A 26,464-nucleotide genomic window follows, 5' to 3' on the forward strand; every position below is an offset into this window, starting at 1 on the left:
AAATCCCTACCGGCCAAACCCTCCCTAACCCGGACGACGCTAGCCCAATTGTGCGTCGCCCCACGGACCTTTCCCGGCCGCGGCCGGCTGCGACAGAGCCTGGGGGCGAACCCAGAGACTCTGGTGGTGCAGTTAGCACTGCGATGCAGTGCCCTAGACCACTGCGCCACCCGGGAGGCCAAAATGTATATTTCTTATGCGAATTCTGCGTTAACGAGACCCCTAAGTTAAACTTGCTAGTTATTTAGCTCAGTAAGTGGCTGAATTAATAAGGCAACGGGGAATCATATTGTGTTGACTTTCTGCCATGTTTGAGAAGTCAATGCCCTTTGGATGAGTTATCTGTACAACTGCTATCTTTTGATTTCCTTGTGTTTTTTTTCTCCTCTCCAGTCTTGGCCTGTCTGCTCCTCCCCCATCTACTACAAGCAGAACAAGCAGGCCCGTTGCCCTGGCGACTCCAGATTCCACACAGACACCGTGTGTACACACTCTGCTCCAGAGCCAGTACTGTTCATTTGCAAGATGTCTCGTTAATATTCACTTGTAAATGTCCTAGCTCACCAAAAATTACATTCGGTAGCTCCTTCCTATATATGTACGACTTTGAGATGGAATGCCTGTCTTTGTAAAAAAAAGAATTTGCCCTCGTTAGCAAATTTAGCTAGCAACCTCCATGAAAATTTGCTATTTAACGTTAATTTGCAAGAGGCACAGTCCACTTGATCAATAGTTATTGCTCTAGTATCTTATGGTGCCACTGATGCTAATGACATCTATAGTGAGAGCGTCTGCTAAATGACTTAAATGTAAATGTAAATGTAGTGCAACCAACTGGTCTGGTGCAGCTAGCTAAGGTTGCAGTGACGATATTCACACAGCTTCTAAGGACATATACATAAGTTTCACATACCACATTTCATGGCCCCATGTGCATCGGTTCAGTTTTTATAGCCCTGGTGTGATATGGTGCCATCTAGTGGTATAGAATGGCTGACTTTGAATGCAGCAACTAATAGAGTTGGGTGGTATCCAGATTTTCATATCGTCATACCGTCCTTCTCTCATCCCGGGATTTACAGTATTACCAGCTTAGTACACAAGGGAGCGCCAAAAAACCTGCAAAAAGCCAGATGGTATCAACTAGCATGTTCCATCCTTTATTGAACTGTTGCTAGAACGTTTTTGTTTAGAGACCAAAATAATAATATTAATACGGTATTAGAAAAAAAAACACTTGCCTTTTTCTGTCACCTCTGACAACCATCTTGTCTTTCTGTCATTCTGATTTCCAGAAGCCGCAATTTCACCTCAAACTGATTTATTTTGGTCTTATTACCATCAAGTAACACATAGCCCTTTCGTATGCCTCCATGAATTTACAGTTTTGCACACCCATTATTTTTCTTTTCTCTTAACGTCCCACATATCCCAGAGAAGTTAACGTCCCACTTGGCCAAAAGCCAGAGAAAATGCAGAGCGCCAAATTCAAATAAATTACTATAAAATCAAACTTTCATGAAATCACACATGAAAGATACCAAATTAAAGCTACACTTGTTGTGAATCCAGCCAACATGTCAGAATTCAAATAGGCTTTTCGGCGAAAGCAAATGATGCTATTATCTGAGGATAGCAACAGAGTAAACAAAGAGAGAGAAGCATATTTCAACCCTGCAGGCACGACACAAAACGCAGAAATAAAAATATAATTCATGCCTTACCTTTGACGAGCTTCTGTTGTTGGCACTCCAATATGTCCCATAAACATCACAAATGGTCTTTTTGTTCGATTAATTCCGTCGATATATATCCAAAATGTCAATTTATTTGGCGCGTTTGATCCAGAAAAACACCGGTTCCAACTTCTGCAACGTGACTACAAAATATCTCAAAAGTTACCTGTAAACTTTGCCAAAAATATTTCAAACTACTTTTGTAATAGAACTTGAGGTATTTTTTTATGTAAATAATCAATAAAATTGAAGACGGGGATGATCTGTGTTCAATACAGGATTAAAACAAACTGTAGCTAGCTTTCTGGTCACGCGCCCCTAACAAACAGTACACTTCGAGGTGACCCTCGTTCAAGATGGCCGTACTTCTTCATTACACAAAGGAAACAACCTCAACCAATTTCTAAAGACTGTTGACATCCAGTGGAAGCAGTAGGAACTGCAAGAAGGTCAATTGGAACTCTGGATTCCCAATGAAACCTCATTGAAAAGACAGTGACCTCAAAAAAGAAAAATCTGAATGGTTTGTCCTCAGGGTTTTGCCTGCTAAATAAGTTCTGTTATACTCACAGACATGATTCAAACAGTTTTAGAAACTTCAGAGTGTTTTCTATTCAAATCTACTAATAATATGCATATCCTATCTTCTGGGGATGAGTAGCTGGCAGTTGAATCTGGGTATGCTTTTCATCCAAACGTGAAAATGCCCCCTATCCTAGAGAAGTTATAGACTATTTGCCCTCAAGTAATATTTTGGAAGTTTCACCACTAAAGACATTTGTTTGATGTTGTCCATGAAAGCTGCTCTCCTAAACTGGATCAAAGCCTGAGACAATAAGGTCAGATAAAGGTGATGATGATGATCTCTTCTTTCTTCTCTGCTCCCTTTTTCTCTCTTTCTCTTTATGCAGCTGAACCCATGTTTGGAGGCAGGTTGTTGTGAAATTTTATCAGTCGCAGGTGGTGATATTTGCGCAAGTTGCCCATAGACCTGTCGTTGTGTGGTTGACGAACGGTTTGCCTATAAGGAGGTGACGCCATGATTGGAGCCACATCAAACATGGCATTTCCTGGAGACTATCCTTGTGCTACTGAGGAAGATGTACTCCGCTTTAAGTCAGTTATTGGAACAAGCAAGGCAGCAGTATGGGTCTTCAAGAATTGCTGACAGGATGTCACACAGATAATATTTGGAACGGATACCAGGTCTTGAGCTCATTTAGATGTAAATTACTGGTTTGATAATGATCTATATTTCTCCATGCAACTGTTTTTTCTTCATTACAGCTCAGACTCAAACTACAGCCAAGAAAGTGTTTTGTCGCTCTGGGGCTGCATATGAAACTAATTTCTTTAGCTACAATACTTTGATAGCAGGTATTGCACGAATTAGCATTCATTCTTTACATAGAACGCCCCTGTCTACGAAACAAACAAGTGGTGGAAATGAATTCAATTAAACTATAATTTGCTTAATGTAGTATGCAGAATGAATGTTAAATAGCTTGTTGTTATATCAAACCCAACAAATAGCCATGAGCAGGGTCTTGTATTCACATGTAAATGAGCCATGTGGTCTGGCCACGACCAGATTAGTCATGAGCAAATGAGTAATCAACCCATGGATTGTGAGCCATTCACCTTGGCTCTCTGAATACTGCTCTAACTGAATGGTGTAGTTCACGGAAGTTCTATTTTTATTCCTCCCAAAATATTCAAATATTCAATGTCATCAGAACATGTCCAATAAAATGTATGTTCTTTGACCTTCATATAGTGTACTCACTCAAGACTCTTCAAGGTGGAACCCTGTCAAAGCCAAGTCACAAAGTCTGATTCAGTCACTGATCTTGTAGGCCTAATCTGAGTAAAAATAAAAATTAGTATGTCTTTTGTTTGAAATATTTATGCCTCGGAATCCAAAATGCAATGATAGCCCTATTTTGTTCTTGCTTTGTAAAGTCTGCGGATAAGCAAGCAAACCGGTGAAATGTATCAGTGTTCTGCAGCTGAATATCTCAAGTTGGTGAATCTGGCACCTTGGGTTTACTTTACAGTACATGTGCAAACAGAACAGCACTGTTGAGTTGCGGTTCGGGGAAAGGTGGCGTGAAATAGAGGGCTAATGTGGACCATGCAGTAGGACCATGCAGCTGTAGAGCACCAGCATCCCCACAAACACACACACCTCAACTCAATTTACTGTAAACACTGGACCTGCTGGAGTGTTAGGTGCCGCAAGGCTGGCCTAAGCGGCTGCAGCCAGGGTCCGGTGCTTTCAGAAAATTAGGATTTACAGTATCTACTATGTAGAATGAGAACTAATTTCTGGTCTTAGGGAATTATTTGATTGTAGATACTGGTTTTCTGTACATGATATGATAGTGATCAGAATGAGATTCTTCTGAGCAGATTCCAGAGGATCTATCCAGATGATCTGCTGTAGTCACATAGTCAGATCATCAGAGGTGAGTGGAGGTTAGTTGTGCTCAGGCTGAGAGAACACAATGTCCTGCAGAACACGGCTATAACAGGCATGTCAGAGGAAAGGAATCTCATAATGAAATCACTTACCTACAGGCGGTTGTAATTGAATTCTGGCCCGGGTACATGTGTTCTGTGTGTAATCTGGACTACTTTGGGCCTAAGTTGTATTGACAGGGCACATGATATGAGGAGTTTAATTTGCACAATAATAAAATAGGGCTGTACAGTGTACCTTATTTTACTACGTACCGGTATTTGACGCACAGACCGGTTTGGGTTTTACTTTGCCTTCTATAATGGTATTTCAATGTTTGGTTTGTTAAATGTGATTCGCGTCTCCAGTGCGTGTAATGTCCGTTTTATACTTTTACTCCGTTTGCTACATGTAGTCTTTCTCCCTCTCCTCCTGCTGCATGCCACTTCCCACACCATGCCCCGACCCCTGTCACTCAAGGAAAGACCAGTTGCTCAACTTTCATGCAGTTCACTCTGCGGTCTGGTCTGCATGGTCAGATAGATGCAGAAAGATGTTGGTGACAGCGATGCTGCTTTCTACAAGCATTCTATAACTACATTATCAGTTTGTGTATCTTACTGTCTGCAAACTACTGTCTTAGGTCCAAAAGGCTTCTTAACAGCTTCTACCCCCAAGCCATAAGACTCCTCAACAGCTAATCAAAGGGCTACCCAGACTATTTGCATTGCCCCCCCCCCCCCTCCCCCTCTTTATGCTGCTGCTACTCTCTGTTTATTATCTATGCATAGTCACTTTAACTCTACCTACATGTACATATTACCTCAATTAACTCGACTAACCGGTGCCCCCGCACATTGACTCTGTACCGGTACCCCCTGTATATAGCCTTGCTATTGTTATTTTACTCCTGCTGTTTAAATATTTGTTACTTTTTATGAAACATTTTTACTAATCTATTTTTCACTTTACACTTATTTTTCTTAACTGTATTTGTTGGTTAAATGTTGGTTAAGGTGCTTGCAAGTAAGCGTTTCACTGTAAGGTCTACACCTGTTGTATTCGGCGCATTTGACAAATAAAATTTGATTTGATTTGCTAGTTTGTCTAATGCTAATCGCTAGAATTGAGTGGGCAACGTCGATCAATGTTATCAAAACCATAGAAACACTCTGTAGCAAAACTCCCCAATAAAAGTAGCTGGAGGCGTCTGAAAACTCTGAAAAATGCGTAACCAAGTCGCTAAATTGGCAACACTGGGAATAGACGAAACATGAATATGTTAGCTAGCTAGCTATTTTCGTTTGATGTTGGATTGAACAATATAAACAATCAGAATGGAGAAAGCCCCATTGAAATCACTTATTTGTGTTGTGATTGACTTTAGGGTCCTTAGGGTCATGAACTACTCATAAAGCATATTTAGAACTTTTATTATTTAGAAACAAAAAATACTGCCAAAAAACAAATTAAATTATATTTTTGCCATATCACCCAACCCTAGAATGAAACATATTTTCAATCAAATCTGTAACCAGGTATAAGGTCTGAGTATAAATATTTTTAGGATAGCATGTGCTTTTTGTTTCTCTCAGATCCATTGTTTTGCAATAAAATCCCTGAAATTGCGATTTCATACGTTTTGTTTTACATTCTCTGGAGTTTGTGCTCAGTTCTATTATTGTAATATTTCATGTTTTTTTTGTCTGTATTGAACCCATCTGTTTTTGCACTCAACTTGAATACCTTCTGCTGACTTGATCCAATAGCTTTTGTCTGCCTTAATCGTGTGGTTTTCATTTGTGGTTTCACTCATGTTTTAATGAGTTTGTTTTTCCAGGAGACACTTGTGGTTTAATTTGATTTGTTATCATTTAACTCTTTCTGTGTAGGCTGATAGGCTCTCAGAGGCCTTTTTATGGAGCTCACCCTCGTCTGTCTATCATATTAGTAAAAACCCTTGTCTTTTTCCTTCTGCTATTTAAAACAAAAACATCCCCACAAACCTCCCATGACACACTGTCCTTTACCATCACTGCAACTGAATATAGGGCTGTTCTCAACAATGTACTCAGAGAGGGGTCCTGTATTCTAACACACCAGACCTTACATTAACATTGGTTATCTTCCAGAGCGCGTGCCTCTAGTTATGATATAATAAGCAGGAGGGAGTTTGTATGATAGGTGCCTTGATGTATCTGGGTCTTAAACCACGCTTGTTTCTCCGTGTTTGGATGTGGGTTTTTGTATAAAAGGGAATCGAACTGCAGTTCTCCCTCTATGCAACATTCAGGAACAGGATCTGTCTGCTTACGTGTGTTACTGTGCACGTGCATGTCTGATCTCTGCATGCCTTGCCTGGCTTCTTACCTCTCCTCATCTGTATTGCAGGGAAGCAGCATAACAGTGAGTTCTCCCGCCTTATCGCCCAGGTCCGGGGTCGCCTGGAAAAGACCAGGAAGAGGGAGATGAAACAGAAAGTGAGGCATGAGGGAGTAGAGGATGACCGGAGAGCGGGCTCCAGCTCTGCAGGTACCACCGTAACCCTCATTAACATGTTGAGTTGATTAATAGTTGAAGTGTACCTATGATGAAAATTACAGGCCTCTCGCATCTTTTTAAGTGGGAGAACTTGCACAATTGGTGGCTGACTAAATACTTTTTTGCCCCACTGTATGTGATTTGATTGCCCCCCCCCATTTGTCTTCTGAGTTCATTCTGTTAGGTAACCTAAACTGGGATATGCTTAACACCCCGGCCGTCCTACAATCTAAGCTAGATGCCCTCAATCTCACACAAATTATCAAGGAACCTACCAGGTACAACTCTAAATCCGTAAACACGGGCACCCTCATAGATATCATCCTGACCAACTTGCCCTCTAAATATACCTCTGCTGTCTTCGACCAGGATCTGAGCGATCACTGCCTCATTGCCTGCATCCGTAATGGGTCCATGGTCAAACGACCACCCCTCATCACTGTCAAACGCTCCCTAAAACACTTTAGCGAGCAGGCCTTTCTAATCGACCTGGCCCGGGTATCCTGGAAGGATGTTGACCTCATCCCGTCATTAGAGGATGCCTGTTTGCTCTTCAAACGTGCTTTCCTCTCCATCTTAAATAAGCGCCCCATTCAAAAAATGTAGAACTGAGAACAGATATAGTCCTTGGTTCACTCCAGACTTGAATGCCCTTGACCAGCACAAAAACATCCTGTGGTGTTCTGCATTAGCATCAAATAGCCCCTGCGATATGCAACTTTTCAGGGAAGTTAGGAACCAATATACACAGTCAGTTAGGAAAGCAAAGGCTAGCTTTTTCAAACAGAAATTTGCATCCGGTAGCACAAATTCCAAAAGGTTTTGGGACACTGTAAAGTCCATGGAGAATAAGAACACCTCCTCCCAGCTGCACACTACACTGGGGCTAGGAAACACTTTCACCACCGATAAATCTACGGAAATCTAGAATTTCATTAAGCATTTTTCTACGGCTGTCCATGCTTTCCACCTGGCTACCCCTACCCCAGCCAACAGCTCTGCACCCCCCGCAGCAACTTGCCCAAGCCCCCCCCCCACTTCTCCTTCACCCAAATCCAGATAGCTTATGTTCTGAAAGAACTGCAAAATCTGGACCCTACAAATCAGCTGGGCTAGACAATCTGGACCCTCTCTTTCTAAAATTATCCACTGCAATTGTTGCAACCCCTATTACTAGCCTGTTCAAACTCTCTTTTGTTTTGTCTGAGATCCCTAAAGATTGGAAAGCTGCGGCGGTCATCCCCATCTTCAAAGGGGTATTCACTAGACCCAAACTGTTACAGACCCATATCTATACTGCCCTGCCTTTCTAAAATCTTCGAAAGCCAAGTTAACAAACAGATCACTGACCATTTCAAATCCCACTGTACCTTCTCCGCAATCTGGTTTCCGAGCTTGTCATGGGTGCACCTCCCCCACGCTCAAGGTCCTTAACGATATCATAACCGCCATCGATAAAAGACAGTACTGTGCAGCTGTCTTCATCGACCTGGCCAAGGCTTTCGACTCTGTCAATCACCACATTCTTATCGGCAGACTCAATAGCCTTGGTTTCTCAAATGACTGCCTCGCCTGGTTCACCGACTACTTCTCTGATAGAGTTCAGTGTGTCAAATCGGAGGGCTTGTTGTCCGGACCTCTGGCAGTCTCTATGGGGTGCCACAGGGTCCAATTCTTGGGCTGATTCTTTTATCTGTATATGTCAATGATGTTTCTCTTGCTGCTGGTGATTCTTTGATCCACCTCTACGCAGACGACACCATTCTGTATACTTCTGGCCCTTCTTTGGACACTGTGTTAACAAACCTCCCAACGAGCTTCAATGCTATACAACACTCCTTCCGTGGCCTCCAACTGCTCTTAAATGCTAGTAAAACTAAATGCATGCTCTTCAACCGATCGCTGCCCGCACCCGCCCTGCAAATACCTAGGTGTCTGGTTAGACTGTAAACTCTCCTTCCAGACTCACATTAAGCATCTCCAATCCAAAATTAAATCTAGAATTGGCTTCCTATTTCGTAACAAAGCCTCCTTCACTCATGCTACTAAACATACCCTTGTTAAACTGACTATGCTACTGATCCTTGACTTCGGCGATGTCATTTACAAAATAGCCTCCAACACTCTACTCAGCAAATTGGATGTAGTCTATCACAGTGCCATTCGTTTTATCACCAAAGCCCCATTTACTACCCACCATTGCGACATGTATGCTCTCATTGGCTGGCCCTCGCTTCATATTCGTTGCCAAACCCACTGTCTCCAGGTCATCTATAAATCTTTGCTAGGTAAAGCCCCGCCTAATCTCAGCTCACTGGTCACCATAGCAACACCCACCTGTAGCACGCGTTCCAGCAGGTATATTTCACTGGTCATCCCCAAAGCCAACACCTCTTTGGCCGCCTTTCCTTCTAGTTCTCTGCTGCCAATGACTGGAACAAATTGCAAAAATCCCTGAAGCTGGAGACTTGTATCGACCTCACTAACTTTAAGCATCAGCTGTCAGAGCAGCTTACCGATCACTGCACATGTACACAGCCCATCTGTAAATAGCCCACCCAACTACCTCATCCCCATATTGTTTTTATTTTTGCTGTTTAGCACCCCAGTATCCCTACTTTCTCATCATCGTCTTCACATCTATCATTCCAGTTTTAATGCTAAATTGAAATTATTTTGCCACTGTCTATTTACTGCTTTACCTCCCTAATCTTACTACATTTGCACACACTGTATATAGATTTTTCTATTGTGTTATTGACTGTACGTTTGTTTATCCCATGTGTAACTGTTGTTGTTTTTGTCGAACTGCTTTGCTTTATCTTGGCCAGGTCGCAGTTGTAAATGAGAACTTGTTCTCAACTGGCCTACCTGGTTAAATAAAGGCGAAATTAAAAAAATGTGGAGACAGCTTATTTGAACCCTTTCATATTAGCTCTGATATGTGTTCTGTTATAGTGTTGTTTCAATGTGGGCATTAAGGTGTCTGCATGCTTCCCAGCCAAAAGTTAGATGCATGAACTCTATAGTGAAAGTCAATACACACATTTTTACCTCTGCATGTGTGGTTTGTCTTCGGCACGTCAGCCAAAAAAGATACACATGTATTGCATAAAACGTGGAAGCATACTGCCATAACTTGTTGAATAAGTTATTATGTATATATTTTTTGGCTAACATGCAACACACCCACGAGCTCTTTTGGGATTCAGTGTGTTGAATATCTTGGAAAAGGTCACACTTGTAGTCTACTGAAAGCAATGGCTGCCAACAAAATGACGGAGCCTATTTATTTTCGATAAAAGGAAAGATCTGGTATCAAAGTGAGTGAAGCTAGAGGAGTTCGGTGATCAGTGTGTGAACATTAAGTTGGGGAAGCTTAACAGTATGCTAATTATTGGGGATATTAACATTTACATTTAAGTCATTTAGCAGACGCTCTTATCCAGAGCGACTTACAAATATTGCAGCGCAATTGACCAATCGAGGTATGCTATAGCTTCCAGCCCGTGCTGTATTGGCTGTTAGTACCTAGCACTACCTAGCATTCTGTTTGCTTTCATCTTGAAAAAAAACAACCACATGGTGTTTTAACTGTCGACAAATCAAGCGTTTCATTGCTTTACATGGAATTTCTCCGTCACAGAACGAAACGTCAGTATGTGCAGAGGTAATCATATTTATAATGCATAGAATAACATTAACTGCTGGTCATATATTTTGCCCACCGCCTAGAAGACACAGTGGTTTGTTTGTGGTTAAAGGCATTTTGAAGATTACATTGGGGAAATATCTAAGATAGAAATTGACATGGATGACTTTAGCATCTATCATGCAGCCTGCTCACACATCATGTGTACAACATTAAAACAGGACAGATCCAGATTAAAAGACATGGTTGTCAAGGACAGTTTCTCAACATAGATTCCTGACAGCTCATTTTCACCAATGATTGATTTTCTACCAGTTCTTTATGACATGATCATGAGTACTGTCCATGTTCTTTTCCCTCCTTTCTGTAGATAAAGCAGCAGAACCGGAACAGAGGGATCCCAGTCCCAGTGACTCAGAGGCCTTCTGCATATTGATGACATCACCAGTGCAGGAGCCCTCTGAGGAGCAGCAGCAGCCTTCTGTTGTAGAGGTCATTTCCAGGTCACCCAGCTGTCTCAGTGACTTGTCCATCAGCAGGTGAGCGAGCCCAGGAGACGGCAGAATTGATTAGGGTGAAGTTGCCCCTAGACACTCATCTTGGGTCCGTTGTGCATTTTACCCACTAATGGTTAAGGTTAGGATTGGGGAAGGGTATTCTTGATCTGATTCGAGATCTGTACCTTGGGGGAGCTTCACCCCAAGCCAGCTGAATAGCTGATTCTCCACTCCTCAACAAGCAGACATTTGACTTGTCTTCTCGGGGTTTCAATGCTTCACAGCTCTCAAAACAGGAGAGCTTTAGTGTGTGTGTGTGTGTGTGTGTGTGTGTGTGTGTGTGTGTGTGTGTGTGTGTGTGTGTGTGTGTGTGTGTGTGTGTGTAGTATTACTGAGGAACTCTGTGTGAAACTAAAGTGGGACTCAGCGGGAGTATGGAGTTGGTTCTGACTCACAGCTCGTTGCGGGCCTCTGGAAAGAGTTCTATCAGCATTCATACCCCTACAGCCTGCCTGCACTTCAGAATAGTTTAAATTGCATTTTCTTTAGAAAGACACCGCAAGGTTGGCTAGTTGAAGACCAAAGTTACGTGTTGAACATAACACTCTAAATCAGTCACAGATACCTAACAGTACCTAGCTCTTATCAAAACAGGGTTGGGACAAGTTACTAACGTCAACTGATCAAAGAAGAAAAAAACTCTATGGTAGATTTCTATTTTTACAGAGATTGATATATTAAATATTTTGATATACAGTTTTGGAACAATATACATTATTGTTTTGAAAATATATTTTTTCAAGGAAGCTGGTCGTGAGCCAGGAAGCTGTTAATAGAACATGTGCTGCTTTTGTCTGAAAATCGACCTGGACCCCAAAGGATGCAGATTCGTAGAGCCATCAGCTACAGAATGTAATTAATAGTGTGCTCCCTTGTTCAGAGTGTCAGACCTGTGTATGCTGTGTGCCAGAGGGCCTTATCAAATAAGCACTATGAGATGTCCAGACTCCCACCACAATTTAGAGATCTATACAGCAAGTCTTTCTTTTTTTGGCAGAGGCTGATGTTCCATTGATCTGCTCCTATTCATATGAGGCCCTAGAGCTTCACGCAAATATGCTTTTCTGTCGCCCCACATTCTGCCTGTATGGAGCTGGAAGTGTGTCTGTGTGAAATCTGGCAGGTGTGATGATTAATTATAACCCTGTGTGTGTGTGTGTGTGTGTGTGTGCACATCACCTGCCTCTGATAAAGCCACCGCCTGCCTGCCTGGCTCGGCTTCCAGCTGGGGACTCGGACACCTGACAATGCTCTGAACCACACCACTTAAATTGCCTCTTAGCCAGCGCTATCATCAGAGCAGGACTTGGTCAGACCTCTCTCCCACTCCCCCCAGTAATGAGCCAGTTAGTCAGTCAGACGGACAGCTGCTCCACGCTCCAGCAGCCTGCTCTAATAGCTAACAGCCAGGCATTAGCCCCACCAGTTGCTACGGCCCACCTACCTACCTAATTCTTTATGCAGATAGATATTTCATTAGTCTTCCCCTGGAGGGGCACCAAGAGGAGTGCTCTCACCTTCCAGAGGCAATTTACTCTCTGTTTGTCCGCATTAAGGCATGTAAATGGCTTGTAAAAGTGTTTTATTAGGACTTCCATGGAGATATTAACAAATATTGGCTTCCTCTTTCAGAAAAGGCTCACTAAAAATCAATTGCATATATCCTTCTCATCCTTTATCCATCCCATCCAGGGTTTACATAGTATTTCTGGTGAGAGTCAGCCATTACTGAATAATCCTCACAGCTGCTGGAGCAGATTCATTTTTTGGTCATCAAATAGAAATCTTCTCACCAGGTGTCACTTTGTTTCGAATTTATTCCTGTTTCCATTCATATGATTATAATGCTACCGTTTTTCAGTCCTGCTTCCGGAGGTCACCTTGTGATCCTGTGTGAGTATGAGCCCCAGACTGAGCAGAGGGAGATGAGGCCTCCAGGTTTGTGCCATCTCTTCTGTCTGTACATTCATTACTCACCTGTCAGCGCCTATTAGAGCTCTCTTTATGTGGTAGGCTGTCATGTTACTGTTAGGAGATAACACAAAAATGCATCAGCTTTTTTACCCAATGGTGTAATAATTAGGCTATTCTGTTTGCTCCCTGTTCCACAGTCGAGAACTTCAAAGGGACTATACAGCCCTCAAAAACCAAAAACCAATACTTCACAAAGTATTTTTTTATTCCCCACACAGTGATCAGTTTTTAAAATCTTTGTCCAGGCAAAGTGATGAAAAGCTCTTTAATTAATTCAACTTGCATAGAGGGGTGTTGTTGAAGAATCCTGAGAAGTTTTGCTGCACTCTCCACAGGTATTTAGAGCATCTCTGAAGAGAACATTTAATGCTGTCTTCTAATCTTACGTAAGTGAAAGGCCAGTCGTATGGAAGTACATACTATAAGCAGGTCCTTGTTTGGTTTTGATTTCATGTTTAGGAGAGAAACATTACTTCCAGCGTTCTGCTCATTATGGGATAAATCAGGGCTGCTCAACGCAGGTGTTCAGGATAGATTGACCCAATGTGTTTGCTTTTTTGTGGTTCTCCGGTTGTTCTTTCTGGTGAATCTCTTTCCTTCTGCACACTATGGCAGTTTCTTCAGCCTCCATTTGCTTTATTGATTTTATTTTTAAGTTCCCCTCCCCTGACATGTATTGATTTACTTTCAAGAGAAGAGAATAATATAAAGGAAAATGTTGAAAAAATAATACTGAAATAGTGAGTAGGCTACATACATTATATTTGTATTGTGATAAGGCTAGATGAAGAACTTACAAACTTCACTTTCAAAAAGGCCTACTTAGGGCTGAAATCATTTTAACTTAAATAGCCATCTTAAGCTTACACAAAGTACTACAAAGTACTTGTAAATACGTTTTTTTCCCTGTTGCATACATTTGCTAACATTTCTAAAAACCAGTTTTCGCTTTGTCATTATGGGGTATTGTGTGTAGATATATTATTTTATCCATTTTAGAATAAGGCTGTAACGTAACAACATGTACAAAAAAGTCAAGGGGTTTGAATGCTTTCCGGAAGCACTGTAGATGAAGCCAAGGAGTGCAGCATGGGCAACACAATGTACGACAAGGATGTACTTTTCTGATCAATTTCTCTTCAGTATAAAGATGAAACTGAACAAGTGAGTAAAAGTTATGCAACGTCAAATTAGCTAGTCGTCTTTGAATTAGGCTATTAAAAGGTGTTAACACCTCCCATCCCTGTATATCGACTCATTAATTTAATGGACTCAGGGGCTGTGTAGTTTTTACAAAGCGAGAGTTAATCCCCTGATAGTGTTTTATTAGCAGTCAGAAGTTTGCTAGAGGTTCCTCTCTGTTTATTTTGTTCATTTTCCCCTGGCCAGGAAGTATTCACGCTGGGCTTTTCATTATTAATATTAATAGCCTTCCAATGAAAAGAACCAGCTTCAAAGAGGCCTGGTTTAATCCATGTAGATGGGCTCCTTGTCCTGGGTTGTCCTTACCTGGCTCCCAGGCCCTCCGTGGCCCCAAGTCACTGATCTCAGGGGATTCAAGCCAAATCGGGTCATATTTGATTATGCCTGGCACCACACACACTTACCATTCCTCTGTTCCACAGCCAAGTTTGACCCATCCTTTCAGCTACTATTTTTGGATAAAGGACTCAGGTAACCTCACATCATCCCGGCTTTTGTATTTCATCCAGGCCAAAATTAGCTGCTTGATATGATGACCATGGGATATGCCAAGTAAGGGATTTATTTAAAAACCCCATGCAATGCGATGGCACAGTTAGGGCTGGCACAATTACCGTATAACCGTGTAACCAACAGTTAACCAACAGTTAACCAACAGTTCATAACCAACAGTTATGAATGAATTACCGTCATGAAAATAAAATAACCCTCATAAAAAAAATTGCAATGGCTGCCTGGTAGTGTGACACAATAATTTAAATTAATGGGTTACACTTCCTGCGTTTACTTCCTGCAATGCTTCTCACAATTTATCACCAGCAGAGAGAAAAGGCTAAGCGGGAGGGTGGTTTACTCCGAATTTTGGTTTGTAGGTCAACGAGTATGGTTACATGCACACAATAATACAATTGTTGTGAATAGTCAGATAAATATAGTGGCTTGTGAAAGTATTCACCCGCCCTTGGCATTTTTCCTATTTTGTTGCCTTACAACCTGGAATTAAAATTGATTTTTTGGGGGTTTGTATCATTTGATTTACACAACATGCCTACCACTTTGAAGATGCACATTTCTTATACAAAAAACTGAACTTGAGCGTAACTATTCAACCCCCCAAAGTCAATACTTTGTAGAGCTACCTTTTGCAGCAATTACAGCTGCAAGTCTCTTGGGGTATGTCTCTGTAAGCTTGGCACATCTAACCACTGGGATTTTTGCCCATTCTTCAAGGCAAAACTGCTCTAGCTCCTTCAAGTTGGATGGGTTTCGCAGGTGTACAGCAATCTTTAAGTCATACCACAGATTCTCAATTGGATTGAGCAGTATGCTTAGCAGTATGCAGTATGCTTTAGCAGTATGCTTAGGGTCATTGTCCTGCTGGAAGGTGAACCTCTGTCCCAGTCTCAACTCTGTGGAAAACTGATACAAGTCTCCCTCAAGAATTGCCCTGTATTTAGCGCCATCCATCATTCTTTCAGTTCTGACCAGTTTCTCAGTCCCTGCCGATGAAAAACATTCCCACAGCATGATGCTGCCAACACCATGCTTCACTTTGGGGATGTTGTTCTCGGGGTGATGGGAAGTATTGGGTTTGCACCAGACATAGCGTTTTCCTTGATGGCCAAAAAACAAAAACTTTGTCTCATCTGACCAGAGTACGTTCTTCCATATATTTGGGGAGTCTCCCACATGCCTTTTGGCGAACACCAAACGTCTTTGCTTATTTTGTTCTTTAAGCAGTGGCTTTTTTCTGCCCACTCTTCTGTAAAGCCCAGCTCCGTGGAGTGTACTGCTGAAAGTGGTCCTATGGACAAATATTCCAATCTCCGCTGTGGAGCTTTGCAGCTCCTTCAGGGATATCTTTGTTCTCTTTGATGCCTCTCTGATTAATGCCCTTCTTGCCTGGTCCGTGGGTTTTGGTGGGCGGCCCTCTCTAGGCAGGTTTGTTGTGGTGCCATATTCTTTCCATTTTTTAATAGTGGTTTTAGTGGTACTCCGTGGGATGTTCAAAGTTTCTGATATTTTTCTATAACCCAACCCTGATCTGTACTCCTCCACAACTTTGACCCTGACCTGTTTTAAGAGCTCTTTGGTCTTCATGGTGCCGCTTGCTTGGTGGTGCCCCTTGCTTTGTGGTGTTGCAGACTCTGGGGCCTTTCAGAACAGGTGGGGTGGCAGGTAGCCTAGTGGTTAGAGCGTTGGACTAGTAACCGCAATATCGAATCCCCGAGCTGATGAGATAAAACTGTCGTTCTGCCTCTGAACATGGCAGTTAACCCACTGTTCCTAGGCCGTCATTGAAAATAAGAATTTGTTCTTAACTGACTTGCCTAGTTAAATAAAGGTAAAAGAAAAAAAAGTGTATATACAGTTGAAGTTGGAAGTTTACATACACCTTATCCAAATACATTTAAACTCAGTTTTTCACAATTCCTGACATTTAATCCTAGTAAAATGCCCTGTCTTAGGTCAGTTAGGATCACCACTTTTTTTAAGAATGTGAAATGTCAGAATAATAAGAATTTATTCAGCTTTTATTTCATTCATCACATTCCCAGTGGTCAGAAGTTTACATACACTCAATTAGTATTTGGTAGCATTGCATTTACATTGTTTAACTTGGGTCAAACGTTTCGGGTAGCCTTCCGCGAGCTTCATCAATTTGGACTATTTTGTGTATGTCCATTACATGAAATCCAAATAAAAATATATTTAAATTACATTCTGTAATGCAACAAAATAGAAAAAACACCAATTGGGATGAATACGTTTGCAAGGCACTGTATAATAGTTTGATTTTCAACGTTTACATACATTGCAAGAAGAACGATTTCCCTAATAATAATTTTTACATAGACACATTTGATAAATGCAGTATATCACCAATCGAAATAAACGTTCTACCACACCGACCATGTTATTTTTTGTGAACCCTATTTGATTTGGAGTTGGGACATTTAAACTATTTCAAAATAAAATTTGAACTCTTCACTCGTGTAAAAGAACAATGCTAGCACGTGCAGATCAAATACACCACTGTAACTCTGATAAAGGTTTTTGTTTACATGTCCTAATAATTTGAATTATTGCTCAGATTTAATTGGCATATACTTACCTGATTATGACCTTAAGATAAGCAGAGTAAGGTGTTTACATGACTGATGCCATACTTGGCCTTCTTCCATAATCTGTTTAATATTGAATTATTTATGTGCATGTAAACGTACTTAATGAGATTGTCGAATTTGGTCAGCAAAATGTTGTATTGCTAATTTGCTGTGTAATCTTTGCCATCCACCTATTTTGCCATCTTTGCCAGCATTCACTTGAATGGGGAACACCGTTCTATTTATTCTATTTCATTGACAGCACATGCAGTCAGGAGCTCTACACTGTGCTTTGCATGTTTTCTATTCAGCTACCTATCGTGCCAAATTTGATTCGCTCATATATATATTCTGATCATAGTAGTCCGTCATTTGGCGTGTGTCCTTGAAAGATCTCAAACTCTTTTGCATGTGTACCATAATTTTTTTTTTATCACACCTCTATCACTCACCCCTTCCACACACAGACTGTCATTTCATTCCATTTCATGCTTGATATAATTTTGATATGTTTGCTGTTGGATCAGTGTTTATTAGGAAAACGTGGCGCCGGACTATTGACCGGCAGCATTTTAATTTAAACGACATTTGAGAATTTTATCAGATGCATATGCATTGGGTGCATAACCTGATTATGGCATCCAACTACGGTGCTCAGAATGACAGAAATATAATTTAGATAATTGTTATTCATCGTAACAGAACATGCAGCTAGAGGATGCAACAATGCAACAATCCTTACCGAATTCCGATGCGCACTTTGAATATGTTAGAATAACTGCCACGTTGGCTGAGGAAAAGTAAATAAGATGAGTAACAAACAGCAAAATCACTAGCCTATGTCAATCTAATATGCCCCATAGTAGAAAAGTTGTCCTAATCTATTGGTCAACCTGTCATTCTGTGTGAGAAAGAAATAGCCTATTCCAAACATGCCTAGGCTACATCCCCCAAAAATCTTTAAAAAAGCAATGAGGCTGATGCAGCGGATCAGAACGTTTAGCTTAAAAAGTTGATAAACTATTATTTTTTCAGATTAGCAATGCGTACAAGGCAGGAGGCTACACTCGAGTGTTCATTCCGTAATGCAAATAGCAGGGTAACACCATGGTCAAAAGCGCACCGCACATGAGAGCGGTTTCATGTGACAAATGTAAATATCAGTTAGAAATTTAGAAAGAGGGGAGATCTAAAGTTGCAACAGCTAGCATGGGTTGCTAATATGATTAGGCATGTGCCTTTGACTACTGGAGGATGAAAGAAACTTGATTTGAAAACCAATAGAACATGAGAGAAATGGGCTAATCGTCTTTATAAAATAATTGCCTCCACGTTTTTATGGTCATATTTTACTTTGAAGACATACATCTAGCAGCATACCACCCTGCATACCACTGCTGGCTTGCTTCTGAAGCTAAGCAGGGTTGTTCCTGGTCAGTCCCTGGATGGGAGACCAGATGCTGCTGGAAGTGGTGTTGGAGGGCCAGTAGGAGGCACTCTTTCCTCTGGTCTAAAAAATATCCCAATGCCCCAGGGCAGTGATTGGGGACACTGCCCTGTGTAGGGTGCCGTCTTTCGGATGGGACGTTAAACGGGTGTCCTGACTCTCTGAGGTCATTAAAGATCCCATGGCACTTATTGTAAGAGTAGGGGTGTTAACCCCGGTGTCCTGGCTAAATTCCCAATCTGACCCTCAAACCATCATGGTCACCTAATAATCCCCAGTTTACAATTGGCTCATTCATCCCCCTCCTCTCCCCTGTAACTATTCCCCAGGTCGTTGCTGCAAATGAGAACGTGTTCTCAGTCAACTTACCTGGTAAAATAACGGTAAATAAATAAATAAATATGAATTCAAACAATTAAGTATATGTTTTCAAAATGCATACAGCTTCCAGCTCATTGCAAAGTGGTGTGTAATGTGCTCAAGCCTGCCTACCGTTTCCTGAATAGCAATTTTTTATTGTGGCCATAAACAGTTTTTAACACGCAGTTGCATTTAGCATTGTTACACAATGACTGGGCTTATTATAGCACGTTTCACTCCAGCAGCAACGAATGAGCTGTTTGAAGAGCTGTAGCAGCAGCTGTCGCACTTTCTGACAGATTTTCCGCTCATAGGCTCTGTATCTGATTGCTGTACTAAATTAGGCAAATTAACCTATAGACTGATAAGCATGACCGGTCAAATGTATTTACACCAACTGGTATTTCAGTCGGTGTAATGAGAAATAAGTGCACTCAGGCTATCCGGAAGGCCAAAGTTAGTTACTTTAAGGAGCAGTTCTCTCTGTGGGTCTAACCCCAAGAAGTTCTGGAAAATGGTTAAAGACCTGGAGAATAAACAAACCCTCCTCCTCACAGCTGCCCATGTTCCTTAATGTTGATGATGTGGTTGTTCCTGACAAGAAACACATGGCTGAGCTCTTTAATCACAACTTCATTGAGTCAGGATTCCTATTTGACTCAGCCATGGCTCTTGTCCGTCCATTTCCTCATCTTCCACCCCTTCTAAAGCGACTATCCCCGATGCTTCTCCCTCTTTTTCCTCTGCCTCGCTACAAAGTTTCTCCCTACAGGCAGTCACTGAGTCTGAGGTGCTAAAGGAGCTCCTGAAACTTGACCCCCAAAAAACATTTGGGTCAGATGGTTTAGACCCTTTTTCTTTAAGGTTGCTCCAACCTATTTAACCTGTCTCTCCTTTCTGGGGAGGTTCCCATTGCTTGGAAGGCAGCCACTGTTCCTCTTTTATTTAAAGGGGAAGATCAAGCAGATCCTAACTGTTATAGGCCTATTTCTATTTTGCCCTGTTTATCAAAAGTGTTGAAAAAAGCTTTTTTGATGTCTATATTATTCTCTCAAGTATGCAATCTGTTTTCCGCTCAGATTATGGATGTGTCACCACAACCTTAAAGGTCCTCAATGATGTGACCATTGCCTTTGATTCTAAGCAATGTTGTGCTGTTATTTTTATTGACTTGGCCATAGCTCTTGATACGGTAGACCATTCCATTCTTGTGGGAGTATTGCTGTCTCTGAATGTCTTTGGCCTGGTTTGCGAACTACGTCTCTCAAAGAGTGCCGTGTATAAAGTCAGAAAATGTGCTGTCTCAGCCAATGCCTGTCACCAAGGGAGTACCCCAAGGCTCAACCCTAGGCCCCATGCTCTTCTCAATTTACATCAACAACATAGCTCAGGCAGTAAGAAGCACTGTCATCAATTTATATGCAGATGATAGTCTTATACTCAGCTGACCCCTCCCTGGATTTTGTGTTAAATGCTCTACAACAAAGCTTTATTAGTGTCCAACAAGCATTCTCTACCCTTAACCTTGTTCGGAACACCTCCAAAACAAAGGTATTGTGGTTTGGTAAGAAGAATGCACCTCTCCCCACAAGTGTGATTACTACCTCTGAGGGTTTAGAGCTTGAGAAAGTCACCTCATACAAGTACCTGAAAGTATGGCTAGATCAAATCAAGTTCAAATCAAGTTTATTTTATATAGCCCTTCGTACATCAGCTAATATCTCGAAGTGCTGTACAAAAACCCAGCCTAAAACCCCAAACAGCAAGCAATGCAGGTGTAGAAGCACGGTGGCTAGGAAAAACTCCCTAGAAAGGCCAAAACCTAGGAAGAAACCTAGAGAGGAACCAGGCTATGAGGGGTGGCCAGTCCTCTTCTGGCTGTGCCGGGTGGAGATTATAACAGAACATGGCCAAGATGTTCAAAATGTTCATAAGTGACAAGCATGGTCAAATAATAATCAGGAATAAATGTCAGTTGGCTTTTCATAGCCGATCATTAAGAGTTGAAAACAGCAGGTCTGGGACAGGTAGGGGTTCCATAACCGCAGGCAGAACAGTTGAAACTGGAACAGCAGCAAGGCCTGTTGGACTGGGGACAGCAAGGAGTCATCATGCCCGGTAGTCCTGATGTATGATCCTAGGGCTCAGGTTCTCCGAGAGAGAGAGAGAAAGAAAGAGAGAAGGAGAGAATTAGAGAGAGCATACTTAAATTCACACAGGACACTGGATAAGACAGGAGAAGTACTCCAGATATAACCAACTGACCCCTAGCCCCCCGACACATAAACTACTGCAGCATAAATACTGGAGGCTGAGACAGGAGGGGTCAGGAGACACTGTGGCCCCATCCGATGATACCCCCGGACAGGGCCAAACAGGAAGGATATAACCCCACCCACTTTGCCAAAGCACAGCCCCCGTACCACTAGAGGGATATCTTCAACCACCAACTTACAATCCTGAGACAAGGCTGAGTATAGCCCATAAAGATCTCCACCACAGCACAAACCAAGGGGGGTGGGGGTGGGGGGGCGCCAACCCAGACAGGAAGATCACGTCAGTAACTCAACCCACTCAAGTGACGCACCCCTCCTAGGGACGGCATGAAAGAGCACCAGTAAGCCAGTGACTCAGCCCCTGTAATAGGGTTAGAGGCAGAGAATCCCAGTGGAGAGAGGGGAACCGGCCAGGCAGAGACCGCAAGGGTGGTTCGTTGCTCCAGAGCCTTTCCGTTCACCTTCACACTCCTGGGCCAGACTACACTCAATCATATGACCTACTGAAGAGATAATTCTTCGGTAAAGACTTAAAGGTTGAGACCGAGTCTGCGTCTCTCACATGGGTAGGCAGACCGTTCCATAAAAATGGAGATTTATAGGAGAAAGCCCTGCCTCCAGCTGTTTGCTTAGAAATTCTAGGGACAATTAGGAGGCCTGCGTCTTGTGACTGTAGCGTACGTGTAGGTATGTACGGCAGGACCAACTCGGAAAGATAGGTAGGAGCAAGCCCATGTAACGCTTTATAGGTTAACAGTAAAACCTTGAAATCAGCCCTTGCCTTAACAGGAAGCCAGTGTAGGGAAGCTAGCACTGGAGTAATATGATCAAATTTCTTGGTTCTAGTCAGGATTCTAGCAGCCGTATTTAGCACTAACTGAAGTTTATTTAGTGCTTTATCCGGGTAGCCGGAAAGTAGAGCATTGCAGTAGTCTAACCTAGAAGTAACAAATGCATGGATTAATTTTTCTGCATCATTTTTGGACAGAAAATTTCAGATTTTTGCAATGTTACGTAGGTGGAAAAAAGCTGTCCTTGAAACAGTCTTGATATGTTCGTCAAAAGAGAGATCGGGGTCCAGAGTAACGCTGAGGTCCTTCACAGTTTTATTTGAGACGACTTTACAGCCATCAAGATTAATTGTCAGATTTAACAGAAGATCTCTTTGTTTCTTGGGACCTAGAACAAGCATCTCTGTTTGGTCCGAGTTTAAAAGTAGAACGTTTTCAGCCATCCACTTCCTTATGTCTGAAACACAGGCTTCTAGCGAGGGCAATTTTGGGGCTTCACCATGTTTCATTGAAATGTACAGCTGTGTGTCATCTGCATAGCAGTGAAAGTTAACATTATGTTTTCGAATAACATCCCCAAGAGGTAAAATATATAGTGACAACAATAGTGGTCCTAAAACGGAACCTTGAGGAACACCGAAATTTACAGTTGATTTGTCAGAGGACAAACCATTGACAGAGACAAACTGATATCTTTCCGACAGATAAGATCTAAACCAGGCCAGAACTTGTCCGTGTAGACCAATTTGGGTTTCCAGTCTCTCCAGAAGAATGTGGTGATCGATGGTGACAAAGGCAGCACTAAGGTCTAGTAGCACGAGGACAGATGCAGAGCCTCGGTCTGACGCCATTAAAAGGTCATTTACCACCTTCACAAGTGCAGTCTCAGTGCTATGATGGGGTCTAAAACCAGACTGAAGCATTTCGTATACATTGTTTGTCTTCAGGAAGGCAGTGAGTTGCTGCGCAACAGCTTTTTCCAAAATTTTTGAGAGGAATGGAAGATTCGATATAGGCCGATAGTTTTTTATATTTTCCGGGTCAAGGTTTGGCTTTTTCAAGAGAGGCTTTATTACTGCCACTTTTAGTGAGTTTGGTACACATCCGGTGGATAGAGAGCCGTTTATTATGTTCAACATAGGAGGGCCAAGCACATGAAGCAGCTCTTTCAGTAATTTAGTTGGCATAGGATCCAGTATGCAGCTTGAAGGTTTAGAGGCCATGATTATTTTCATCATTGTGTCAAGAGATATAGTACTAAAACACTTGAGTGTCTCTCCCGATCCCAGGCCCTGGCAGAGCTGTGCAGATCCAGGACAGCTAAGCCCTGGAGGAATACGCAGATTTAAAGAGGAGTCCGTAATTTGCTTTCTAGTGATCATGATCTTTTCCTCAAAGAAGTTCATGAATTTATTACTGCTGAAGTGAAAGCCATCCTCTCTTGGGGAATGCTGCTTTTTAGTTAGCTTTGCAACAGTATCAAAAATTCATTTTGGATTGTTCTTATTTTCCTCAATTAAGTTGGAAAAGTAGGATGATCGAGCAGCAGTGAGGGCTCTTCGATACTGCGCGGTACTGTCTTTCCAAGCTAGTCGGAAGACTTCCAGTTTGTTGTGGCGCCATTTCCGTTCCAATTTTCTGGAAGCTTGCTTCAGAGCTCGGGTATTTTCTGTATACCAGGGAGCTAGTTTCTTATGACAAATGTTTTTCGTTTTTGGGGGTGCAACTGCATCTAGGGTATTGCGCAAGGTTAAATTGAGTTCCTCAGTTAGGCGGTTAACTGATTTTTGTCCTCTGACGTCCTTGGGTAGGCAGAAGGAGTCTGGAAGGGCATCAAGGAATTTTTGTGTTGTCTGAGAATTTATAGCACGACTTTTGATGCTCCTTGGTTGGGGTCTGAGCAGATTATTTGTTGCGATTGCAATGGTAATAAAATGGTGGTCCGATAGTCCAAGATTATGAGGAAAAATATTAAGATCTACAACATTTATTCCATGGGACAAAACTAGGTCCAGAGTATGACTGTGGCAGTGAGTAGGTCCAGAGACATGTTGGACAAAACCCACTGAGTCGATGATGGCTCCGAAAGCCTTTTGGAGTGTGTCTGTGGACTTCTCCATATGAATATTAAAATCACCAAAAATTAGAATATGATCTGCTATGACTACAAGGTCCGATAGGAATTCAGGGAACTCAGAGAGGAACGCTGTATATGGCCCAGGAGGCCTGTAAACAGTAGCTATAAAAAGTGACTGAGTAGGCTGCATAGATTATGACTAGAAGCTCAAAAGACGAAAGCGTCATTTTTTTTTTGTAAATTGAAATTTGCTATCGTAAATGTTAGCAACACCTCCGCCTTTGCGGGATGCACGGGGATATGGTCACTAGTGTAACCAGGAGGTGAGGCCTCATTTAACACAGTAAATTCATCAGGCTTAAGCCATGTTTCACTCAGGCCAATCACATCAAGATTATGATCAGTGATTAGTTCATTGACTATAACTGCCTTTGAAGTGAGGGATCTAACATTAAGTAACCCTATTTTGAGATGTGATGTATCACGATCTCTTTCAATAATGGCAGGAATGGAGGAGGTCTTTATCCTAATGAGATTGCTAAGGCGAACACCGCCATGTTTAGTTTTGCCCAACCTAGGTCGAGGCACAGACACAGTCTCAATGGGGATGGCTGAGCTGACTACACTGACTATGCTAGTGGCAGACTCCACTAAGCTGGCAGGTTGGCTAACAGCCTGCTGCCTGGCCTGCACCCTATTTCATTGTGGAGCTAGAGGAGTTAGAGCCCTGTCTATGTTGGTAGATAAGATGAGAGCACCCCTCCAGCTAGGATGGAGTCCGTCACTCCTCAGCAGGTCAGGCTTGGTCCTGTTTGTGGGTGAGTCCCAGAAAGAGGGCCAATTATCTACAAATTCTATCTTTTGGGAGGGGCAGAAAACAGTTTTCAACCAGCGATTGAGTTGTGAGACTCTGCTGTAGAGCTTGTCACTCCCCCTAACTGGGAGGGGGCCAGAGACAATTACTCGATGCCGACACATCTTTCTAGCTGATTTACACGCTGAAGCTATGTTGCGCTTGGTGACCTCTGACTGTTTCATCCTAACATCGTTGGTGCCGACGTGGATAACAATATCTCTATACTCTCTACACTCGCCAGTTTTAGCTTTAGCCAGCACCATCTTCAGATTAGCCTTAACGTCGGTAGCCCTGCCCCCTGGTAAACAGTGTATGATTGCTGGGTGATTCGTTTTAAGTCTAATACTGCGGGTAACGGAGTCGCCAATGACTAGGGTTTTCAATTTGTCAGAGCTAATGGTGGGAGCCTTCGGCGTCTCAGACCCCGTAACGGGAGGAGTAGAGACAAGAGAAGACTCGGCCTCAGACTCCGACTCGCTACTTAATGGGGAAAACCGGTTGAAAGTTTCTGTCGGCTTAATGAGCGACACCAGTTGAGCATTCCTACAGCATTTCCCTCCAGAAGCCATGAGAAAGTTGTCCGGCTGCGGTGACTGTGCGGGGGGATTTATACTAACGTTACTATCTGTACTTACTGGTGGCACAGACGCTGTTTCATCCTTTCCTACACTGAAATTACCCTTGCCTAACGATTGCGTCTGAAGCTGGGCTTGCAGCACAGCTATCCTCGCCATAAGGCGATCGTTCTCCTGTATATTATGAGTACAGCAACTGCAATTAGAAGACATCATGTTAATGTTACTACTTAGCTTCGGCTGTTGAAAGTGCTGACGAACCATGTCCAGATAAAGCGTCCGAAGTGAAAAAGTAGAATGAGGGAAAAAAGTTGTGATGGAAAAACAAAATATAAACGGTAATTAAAAAGAAAGAAAAAAACGGGTCCCTGGGTCGCTCCTCTTTTCAGTTCGCTGCAGCTAGCGACTAGAACGAGCTGCAGCAAACACTCAAACTGGACAGTTTTATCTTAATCTCTTAATTCAAAGACTCAATCATGAACACTCTTACTGACAGTTGTGGCTGCTTTGCGTGATGTATTGTTGTCTCTTCTTGCCCTTTGTGCTGTTGTCTGTGCCCAATAATGTTTGTACCATGTTTTGTGCTGCTACCATGCTGTGTTGCTACCATGTTGTTGTCATGTTGTGTTGCTGCCTTGCTATTTTGTTGTTTTAGGTCTCTCTTTATGTAGTATTGTGTTGTCTCTCTTGTTGTGATGTGTGTTTTGTCCTATATTTATTAGGGATGCAACGGTACACAGTATGTTATCGAACCGTTCGGTACGCCCCCTACGGTTCAATGCACACTTGAACCGCGGAATTACGGTATGCCTGTTATTTTCTTATAATTTCCAAAACGTGCTTATTGCGCT

General features: G+C 42.3%; 1 protein-coding gene across 6 annotated transcripts in view; it reads left to right on the plus strand.

The window, feature by feature from the left end:
- The window catches only part of LOC129847225 (E3 ubiquitin-protein ligase RAD18-like), an 88,757-nt gene that overhangs the window by 31,783 nt on the left and 30,510 nt on the right, over positions 1–26,464 (plus strand). For 5 of the 6 annotated variants that reach the window (XM_055915045.1, XM_055915044.1, XM_055915048.1 and 2 more), the window contains 3 exons: positions 394–480; positions 6,589–6,729; positions 10,761–10,929. In XM_055915045.1, coding sequence (XP_055771020.1) covers positions 394–480; positions 6,589–6,729; positions 10,761–10,929 — 397 coding nt within the window. The remainder of the gene's footprint in view (positions 1–393; positions 481–6,588; positions 6,730–10,760; positions 10,930–26,464) is intronic. The other variant, XM_055915047.1, reaches the window with a different exon arrangement.

This window comes from Salvelinus fontinalis, chromosome 3 (genome assembly GCF_029448725.1).
Source record: "Salvelinus fontinalis isolate EN_2023a chromosome 3, ASM2944872v1, whole genome shotgun sequence".
NCBI lineage: Eukaryota > Metazoa > Chordata > Actinopteri > Salmoniformes > Salmonidae > Salvelinus > Salvelinus fontinalis.